This window comes from Panthera onca, chromosome C2 (genome assembly GCF_046562875.1).
Source record: "Panthera onca isolate mPanOnc1 chromosome C2, mPanOnc1 haplotype 2, whole genome shotgun sequence".
NCBI classification, from domain to species: Eukaryota; Metazoa; Chordata; class Mammalia; order Carnivora; family Felidae; genus Panthera; species Panthera onca.
In genome coordinates, this window is record NC_138347.1 from 60,403,520 (window position 1) to 60,413,240 (window position 9,721).

General features: G+C 45.1%; 1 protein-coding gene and 1 long non-coding RNA gene across 4 annotated transcripts in view; one reads left to right on the forward strand and one right to left on the reverse strand.

The window, feature by feature from the left end:
• QTRT2 (queuine tRNA-ribosyltransferase accessory subunit 2) overlaps positions 1–1,169 on the forward strand; it is a 22,835-nt gene extending 21,666 nt beyond the window's left edge. For all 3 annotated transcript variants that reach the window (XM_060639968.2, XM_060639967.2, XM_060639969.3), the window contains one exon: positions 703–1,169. In XM_060639968.2, coding sequence (XP_060495951.1) covers positions 703–934 — 232 coding nt within the window. In that variant the 3' untranslated portion in view covers positions 935–1,169. The remainder of the gene's footprint in view (positions 1–702) is intronic.
• The window catches only part of LOC144617416 (uncharacterized), an 11,255-nt gene extending 4,298 nt beyond the window's left edge, over positions 1–6,957 (reverse strand). The window contains exons 1-3 of the long non-coding RNA XR_013557911.1: positions 6,868–6,957; positions 4,693–4,759; positions 674–979 (exon numbers count right to left, since the gene is read on the reverse strand). This is a non-coding gene — a long non-coding RNA (uncharacterized LOC144617416). The remainder of the gene's footprint in view (positions 1–673; positions 980–4,692; positions 4,760–6,867) is intronic.
• Positions 6,958–9,721: the final 2,764 nt, after the last annotated feature.

The window sequence follows — 9,721 nt, forward strand, 5'->3', positions numbered from 1 at the left end:
CTGATAAAAAGTGACACATGTAGTGCTTAGTATGTGTCCAGCAGTGTCCAAATCCTTTGCTATATCAACTCATTTAATTCTTGCAATAAGTCTCTAAGGTAGGTACTGTTATTACACTTATTCCCATTACAGATGAAAAAGTAAAGACACAGAGGGAGGTTAAATGACTTGCCTGAGTGAGTTGAGCAAGGCATCAAACCTAGGTGTGGTAGCTCTGAGGCCCTTCCTCTTAACTCCCCCCCCCCCCACCCCTCCCCGCCGGCCGAGATTAAGTGAGACAGTCTTTGTCAAAGTGCTTTGTAAACCACAGGAATCTATGCAAGTGAAAGGTCATATTGTGTCTTCGGGTCCTAGTTCTGGTGGCGAGTGGGAAAAAAGTATCATTCATCAGAACAGCGTTTGCTATCATTGTGTGCCTTTGCAGTGTGACCGACAAAGCTCGGCATGAGGGAGTGATCACATGACTCTCCTGATGCTCCTGTGTAAGCCTCAGTCCAGGAGGTTATATCTGTCAGAAGAAGACTCCCGAGTCTCCTGACTCATGCTCTGTGTTAACTTTTCACTTCGTTGTCATCTTAAGCAGGTGACCGGCACTACATTTGCCAGTGATGTTATTAACTATTGGTTATGTACCAGCAGAATAGATAGCAGATTTCTTATATTCCTCACTTACTGGAATATTGTTGTAACTTCCTTTCTCAGGTACCAGGAGGACTTTGATCCACTTGTGAGAGGGTGTTCCTGTTACTGCTGTAAGAATCATACTCGTGCGTACATCCACCATCTGCTGGTGACCAACGAGCTATTGGCTGGAGTCCTGCTTATGATGCACAACTTTGAACACTATTTTGGTTTTTTCCACTCCATCCGGGAAGCACTAAGAAGTGACAGACTGGCACAGTTGAAAGAGCTCATCCGCAGGCAAGCGTCTTGAGACCTGGCATACACAAATCAGACTCTTCACACTGAGACTGCCCCACTGTTGTCACACAGGAAGAAGAGAAGGAGAAACAATCTTAGCTTTAATTATTTGTATTTGAGAATAAGGTCTATGCAAATAAGGAATGTTTGTATCAAACTCTGCCTCCATGAGAAAGGAGATTTCATATAAAGACTTAAGTGACCCCAACTGATCAGAAAGAATTAAACCATGACCTTTAATATTTCAATGCTAACTTTTTTTTTTTTTTTTTTTTTGAGAGAGAGAGCGCATGTTTGCGCATGTGGGGGCAGGGGCAGAGGGAGAGAGAGAGAATCTTAAGCAGGCTCCATGCTCAGTGCAGAGCCTGATACGGGGCTCGATCTCACAACTATGAGATCATGACCTGAGCCAAAATCAAGAGTCAGACACTTAACTGACTGAGCCATCCAGGCGCCCCTCAGTGCTAACTCTTTTAGTCAATGGAGATTCGTTTAGTCAAAGACGAAAGCTTTAGATGAGAAGGGACAGCCTTGAAGTGGGGTTGATGAGATTGTGTGGGTTTGTTGAATTGGATTAGAGCTGGAAAGGAGATGATTGGTCATGAGCAGCATGACTTCTGTAGACATATGGCTGTTGACTGTAAAAGGCATCTAGCTGATTTAAGAGCTTCCTAGTTTTAATTATATTCTCAGGGCCCTCTTGGACACTTCTGCCTTCCAACCTGCCCCAGTACTGCAGTCAATCAGAAAAGTTCTTGGGACTTAACCAGGCTCACATCTTCATGGAATGTGGGGCTCACACATTTCTCCTATGATCAGTTGGCCCAGGATACACTCTTTCATTTGACCACGTTATCCGTATGTGACTTGTCTATGTCCATGCAGTGGCCTGTTATGAGCCGAAAAGTTTGCCCAGATGTTTTTGTCTGGTCATACAGATCCACTATGGTCTACCCTGGGCTCATTAATAGTCTAAGCACATAACAAGTGTAGCCCCATCACTGTACATCACTCACTATGTGCCCACTTGGATGGAGCCCTGGCCTGGCAATTACAAGATTGGGTTTCACTTCTACTCAGCTGTGACACCTGAGCAAATCACTTAACCTCCCCTTGCCTATTTCCTCCTGAACAAACAGGGGCAGGTATGGTGGATAGCACCACATGACCTTCTAAAATTCCATCCAGCTCTAATGATTGGGGAACAAAAAGTTTTAGATTGGAGGCAGCCTTCTTGAGTCCTGGTTTATTGATCACTGTTGGCCTGGTGAAAAATGCAGTGGGCAAAATGCTAGAATCGGGCAATAGTAGAGAAGTTTGCAAGCCTAGAAAGAGGTTAGCCTGTGAATTCTGAAGTGCTTGGTGAATTGGCATCAGATCCTGAGGCTGTGAAATCTTCTTGGGGCATCTCTGATTCTATGAGTTTTCTGCTCTCACCAAAAGAGTGACATTCATGTTGATGGTGCGACAGGTAATTTTCATTTTCTTTAGGCTTTTCTATATTTGTCATGTTTTCTGTAAGAATATATATACACTTGTGTACACACACAGTTTTTGTAAAAACAACAGAACCAAAAAGATGCCTTTGTTTTTATAGGAGCATGAAATATATTTGTTTTACATTATTAGAATATATTTTGCTGTTTGTTCATTTCAGTGGGCATTACTGAACATTGTGTTTAATTATTATGTGGTTACTATATGTTTATGTGTTGGGTATCTATATGTTTTTCTTTTATTAATGGTTTAGGAAGGTTCGTAGCATTCCTATAATCTCTCTGCCATGAATGGCAAGGGTACTTATGAAAGAGTTTCTGCTCTCAAAGAGCTGATTGCTTTGAAATAGATTAGACTTATTCATATGTTTGTATTCCTGTTCAATGTCAAATCCTTCGTTGGAGGAATATTAATAAATATCCCAGAATCCATATAAAATTTATGAGTTTTATTTATGTTCAAAACACTGAATATTCTCCCCAGCATTGTTCATTTTTCTGGGTCTTTTTCTTATTAGCACATTTGAAAAAAATGTTTCTTTCCTTTAATGTAAGTCTATTAAAGTCAATAGCCAATAAACACTTTTAATTAAAAAAATATACTGTCTTCTTTTCTGTAAATAGTAGTGAGTCTATTGAACAAAATATTAAATTTCCATGATACTAGAAATTTTCTCCACTGGAAAAAAGATTTTTTTCTACATTTATTTCATGTGTAGTCATTGTTTTAAGGGCACTTAACGCTGAATGCAGAATCCAAGGAGATTCAACAATGTACTTGTCTCTTTAAATTATATAATTAGGGGCCTTAAGACCATGCTAGCACATTAATAAAAATAATAATAACCACGACCTAGGGAGCATTTTTAATGTACCAGGTACCTTTGTAAGTGCTTTCCATATATATGTTGTTGACCCTTAGAACGAAGCCGTGAAGCGCTGATATTATTATTCATCTGTTAAGAACGAAGTTTCAGGAAGGTTGAGTAGCCTGCCTGGGGGCCTACCAGGCATTTCTGGAAGGTTGAGTAGTTTGCCTAAGGGCCTACCACTAGTCAGCTCCCAAGTTAAACTTCAGCGGCATCTGACTAAAACTCTGCGGTTAACCATTACACTAAATAGCTTCTTGTGACTTGCCCCTGGGTTGAGGGGGCTAAGGGAAGGGAGGAGAGAATAGAAGGGCCGTGTGGCCTGATGTATGGGGTGCTTCTGGAGCTTCACTGCAGCCCAGCCCTGGCTCCCACTCCTCCAATGGGGAATGGCCGATACCGGCCTATGTAGTCCACAGTCCCATGCTGGCACCTGTAGGTGCTCAACGTGGGTTGCCATTCCATGTTCCCCAATTCCTTCAGCCCCCAGTTTGGGGACTCTAATCACGTCCTGAATGGCGTTGAAAGGGTTGAGGTCTGTGATCAGTTCAAGTGGACTCGGGGAATCAATAAGAGTCTGAGGTGTCCTAGATATCTTGGGGGAGCGAGATGTTATTCTCTGGGAATAAAGGGAAAAGATTCTTCTAAAATATTTTTTAAGCCACATACTTGTGTAATTAAAGCATTTTAATAAAAATTTCAAACAAAGATCATCAAAAGGTCAAGATTAGAGTGTGTAAGCAACTATCTTATCCAGGATGGTTTTTTTTTTTTTTTTTTTTTTTTCCTGTCCAGGCAGCTTGGAGCTCACTGAGAAACCACAGAGTTAAATGATTATCCTGTGCCTTCCTGATTAGAAACAGGCTGCTCTCTGCAGTTTGATTAGTCTCGCTCGTAGCTATGGGATTACAGCTTATTAAAACTGACAGTGCTATGGAGGGCAGGGAGCCGGGAAGGTCAAACTTACATGCTGAGCCAGCCACCAGCAAGGCTCTGCCTTTACCTGAAGGTTTTGTGTAATTGGCATTCATTTTAATATTCTTTTTCATTTCTTTCCCTTTTTTTCAGCATTTGGGTCTCATCCTCATTTTACTTACACCTTTTCTCTCCCTTCTTTCTTGGGAGAGTCCCTGACTTGTACCACATGACCCAAATAACAGTGGGGGAAAAAAAATCGAACCCAGTGTAAGCAACGTAAATTAGGGTAACCATACATCCTTGTTGCCCATAATAGCCCTGTTTTGTGTCTGTGCGTCCAGGCATAATTACCAACGGCACCCTCTTTTACCCTCAAAAGTGCCTTAGTTTGGATGACAAATTATATGGTTACCATAATGAGGGATAGAGATGGTCAGACCAGAGAGCAGGTGCTTTGCTTCATCTAAACTGGAACAGCTGCTACCCACCTCTAACCAATCGCTGCTGTGGATCCACTGCTGTCAAATCTTCCAGTGTCTCAGCGAAGACCCAAATCTGGATTTTCAGAAATCGCACAATTTGTAAATGCTGGTTCCATTTTTTAAAAATATTCTGCTAGCCAAACAAATCCTAGGTGTGCTGAGTTTGCAGCCCCTGGTTTAGAATCTGGAGGGAAACCTTTGACATCTTTAGCATTTTTAAATTTCTCAGTGACTCATCAAAACATACAGAAAAAGCACCTCTGGTTTCTAGCTCCGGCAGCTGATTACAGATTCCCAGATTAAGAGATCCCCACATTGTCCCAACTCCATGGCAGGATCCCCCAAGAACAACTAGCACCATTCTAAATCTGCTCAAAGGGAAAAGAAAGCATCATCCTGTTCAGCCAATTTTATGGATGAGAACTGTGAGCCCTGGAGAACGAAGACCAGCAGTCAGTCGGTCTTTCAAGGAGTTTAAACAGACACACGTTTCTTTCCAGTTACCACTTTGGCTCTCCTACATCATCCTGTATTTTCTGCTGAGTGGTGGCCTTCCAGGGTCAGCAGTGATTGCCCAGAACTTACTTTCCAATGATTCTGACTCACAAAGCCAGCTGGGACCGGGACATACGGGCTCCTATTGCACCTTCCGGCATTAATAGCAATAGGCCTAACACAGTGAGGGTGCAATTACAGTTTGTCAAGTGAACGAATATTCTTGTAGCTGTTGAGGCATCCTCTTCGGATTGTAGCCAGCTGAACACTGGTTAGAAGTGACTCGCACAGCAGTGCGTGGTAGGACCTAGGCTGAATGTCTCATCAGTGGTGGTTTTATGTCTCTCTATGCTAGGCAGGCTCCCAGTGACCTGACACATTTTTTTCCTTCTTTTACTTGGTTCGCTTTGTACCATTAGCATCTCCTAGTGCTGGCCTCAAAGCAATTTCCTCTGCTTTGACAAGAGGAACTCACAGTGAACTTTTCTTTTGTTCTCATTCCTCACCATGCACTTTGAGACCAGGCTGAAGTTGCCAAGGAGTTCAAACGACCCGTGGTTCTGCCGGTATGATTCAGAGGGATTAGCACGTCCTCTCTGCACACTGTCCCTGATGTTCGCCTCCTTCCCTGAACTGCTGTCCCCTGCTGTCTGCTCCTTTGTCTGAGAAGCATATTTTCTCTTATGATCACCTAGTTCCCTGCCTGTTTCGAATGGCTTCAGCTCGCCTCCTAATGAAATCAAGATGTTGCTATTAATGGTCTTCTCTTTCCTAACAGCTTAGAGTCACTTCCTTTTGTTTAGTCCTTTTTCCCTTCCCTCCCAAACCACACACTCATCTCTGTTTCAAATAAAAATTTCCTAACCCTTTCATAACTACTGCTTTATAGCTGCTAGCAATAAGGCACAAGAGGGAGGAGATAAAAGTAAGTGGCGAGAACCCAGAAGGTGAGGGGGTGAGGGATCCTCCAATAATTGAGAAACAGGGCAAGCGTCTTTAGGAGGCTTCTTGTATGAAGAAATTAGGTCAGATTAGCCCTCCAGACTGAACGTTATAAACCCAGTAGTCTGGTGAAGTTTTCCTGTAGTTTTTACGGATGGAATGGAAAAATGGTTTCCCCTCTGAGGATCTGTTTTCCTTCCAAATAGTTAAAATCTTGTCTAGCAACATCCCAGTATCATTTGCGTTAGCCATAAATCCATTCATAAGATCCAGTGACATAATAGATGTAAGAGTTTCTCAAATCACGCCCCCAAAAGTTAAAATATTTACCCACATAATCCAGCATTTTCCATTCCCTACTTACTTATTTTTATTTTGGTTTAACATTTGGTTTAACAATAACATTTCCATCATAATTCCATTTATCATTCCCCATGCTGAAGAAAATACAAGCTATGCAAATATCCTCAGTTCTCCCCACATAGTAATTTACACATCAAAAGAGAAAAAAAGAGTGACAGAATATGTTCGATTTTTTCTTTTTTTATCCTATGTCTGATTTTGGTTAGACTCTCCAATTTCATGTTGTCTGAGTAGAAAAGTTGCTTATAGTCATGTTGAAAAAGTCAGTTCAACTTTACTTTTCCACTCAAACATTCAGCTATTACCACAAATCCCACGTGTCAAAAAACAGATTTATTCTCTCTCATCAACCACACTAGTTCTCCACTGCAATTTCCTTACCTCTGTCAGTGGCCTCTGTCTTCTAGTCAGTCTGGTAGGGAAAAATGATAAAATGGCCAACAGGACTGGTAGGGAAATTCCAGTCCCCACCCGAAGACTCCCCTTCCGGGTTCTTCTTCCTACGTTGCTTGTTGCGCATGCGCGCCAAATTACTACTAATGCGGAAGTAACAGACTATAAATTGTCCCCCACGCTTGCGCTCCGGCGCTCCGGGCTCAGACCTCTGGAGAACAATCTCCTCTGAGCCCACTGATGTGAAATAAACCTCCTGCCTTCCAAGATGTCCAAGTGCCGCTTGGTTCTTCCGCCGGGTGATCCAGAGCAGGTTCCGTAACATTCGGTTCCCTGACCAGGAAACCCAACCGCGCTGGCCCATTGTTGCCACCGGTTTGGGAAAATGGTGAGGCGATGATGGAATGAGGAATCGCAGTGGAGAAGGTGCTCCCTGCCTGATATGCGTCATTCTCCCACTCTGTCGCCTCAGGCTGGCCCCACTCTGCTGTTCCCGCTGGGCTCGAGGGGACTTGGCAGGTGAGGACCTGGACCTGTCATCGGATACTGGTAAGGCCTAGGGCCCCTGACCCGGTCAGACCCACCCGTCAAGGTGGAAGGAGAGCCTGATCACCTCCTGTAGACCTTTCAGAGGTCTCACAGGTTGGGATTCCCAGGGAGGGAATGTATTAACCTCTGGTCTGAATGTGTGAGTGAATGTGCAGTGCAACCTGGCCCTCCAGTTGGGACTGAATCTGTGGCTCCATGGGCAGGTACCCTTAAGATCCCCAAAAGCCCAGGGAGTCTGAGTGGGCCTGTCTGTGATTCCGTGGTGAACGGCATACAGTTTATGGCAAAATTGGAGTCGTTTCTGATCCTAAGTCACAAAGCTGAGACCGCTACTGCAAAGCATCACCTAAGTTACTTGGGAACATGGCCAGATGGGCACCTAACTGGTCTCCTCATTAGAGGGGGCACCCCTACCCCTCTGTCTGTCTTTGCAACTCCATCTCACGGGAACATTATGGGGTTGGGAACAGAGCAAAAAAGGGGTTTTCAGGAGATTATGGAATTAAGATGATCCCCGGCAAGTTAAGGACCCTATGTGAGTTGAAATGGCCCACTTTTGGTGTAGGATGGCCCTTTGAGAGAACCTTAGATGTCCCAATGGTTCACCACATCCAGCATGTTGTCACCGGGGAACCAAGTCACCCTGATAAGTTCTCGTATAATGACTCCTGGTTAGAGATTGCCCAAACCCTTCTCCCTTGGGTGTGATTTACCTGCAACAAACAGGGACAGGCTAGGGTCTTACTCGCCTTGACAAAGCAGCCCAAGGAAGGTCAACAGAAGTCCTGACCTCCACAAATTCTCACCGGTGACCAATCTTGCCCCTGCCATATGTTCCCCTGAGACTGTCAGCACCTAACCCCCCAGTTCCCAAAACTCTGCCACCTTCAGTCTCCCCACCACCTCCAGACTTGGCAGATCCTCTCTCCCCTAGACCAACAGCCAGATTGTACCCTCTGTCAGGCACAAGTGCTCTCCAGATGCTGGTCCACATCAGCCAGTACCAAGAAGCTCTCCTCCAGGGTATCCGAGCAGGGCCTAAGAAGCCCATGAATATGCTCAGCAACAAGGGGAATCCCCCAGGGATTATTATGAGAGGCTACACCCTGTTTGATTCCGAGGCACAAAAGAACCATGACAAAAGGATGGGGAAGGTCCAGCCACCAAAAGGGGGATGGCCCAGAACCTCCTTAGAAAGGGATCAGTGCGCCTACTGCAAGGAGAAAGAACGTTTAAACAATGAATGTCCCAACTGGGAAAGTCCCAGAAACCCAGCCGATATGCAAAATAACCCTGCAGAAAAGACCTCATAGGCCTAGCAGGAATAGATTCATATTGAGGGGGGCCAGGCTCACTTCTTCTTGGCCCCCATGAGCCCACGGTCAAAATGAAAGTAGGGGGCCAAACTGTGACTTTTATGTGAACTCAGGGGCCACACGGTATGGCGTGAATTCCTCTACCTACCTGAGTGCCCTATCCCTCTCCTTGGCGGGGATGTACTCTCAAAGCTGGGGGCCCAAATAACCTTTGAGCCAACAGGACGCACCAGCGTCATGTCCAATTGGACAAGAAGAATAAGTCCCCCTCATAATGGCAATCACTACAGCAAGAAAGAAAAAATGGAGGCTATTCTGCACACAGGTCCAACCGAGTGGCCCGCCCGAATTCAGGGCTGCCTTCCCCACTGTCTGAGCTGAGGACAATCCCCCTGGACTTGCCCATAACCAGGCCCCTGTCATTGTAAAGTTAATCCCAGGGGCTCAATCGCAGAGACAGTGGCAATACCCCCTCCCACCAGAGGCAAGGGCAGGCATCCAAGAACACCCTGCTCTTGCCAGTCAAGAAGCCAGGAGGAGGGTAGCAACCAGTTCAAGACATACCAGCTATCAACAAAGTAACTGTCTCCTTGCACCCAGTTCTCCCAAACCCGTACACCCTTCTCAGCCAGATCCCAGACTCTGACAGCTGGTTTACTTAAAGGAAGCCTTCTTCTGCCTCCACTTGGCCCCCCAGAGCCAACCCTTGTTTGCCTTTGAATGGACCAAACCAGACACAGGGCGTCAGCTGCAAATGACTTGGACGTGCCTCCCATAAGGGTTTATAAAAACTCCCCTACCCTCTTTGGGGAGACACTGGCCAGAGACTTTGCTGGCTTTCCAAGGGAGGCCACACGCTACACCCTTCTCCAGTATGTGGATGACCTCCTCCTTGCCAGCAATACCTAAGAGAATTGTACAGAGGGCACAAAGGCCCTTAACCTGGGTGCCAAGGAGAGGGATAGGGCACTCAGGTA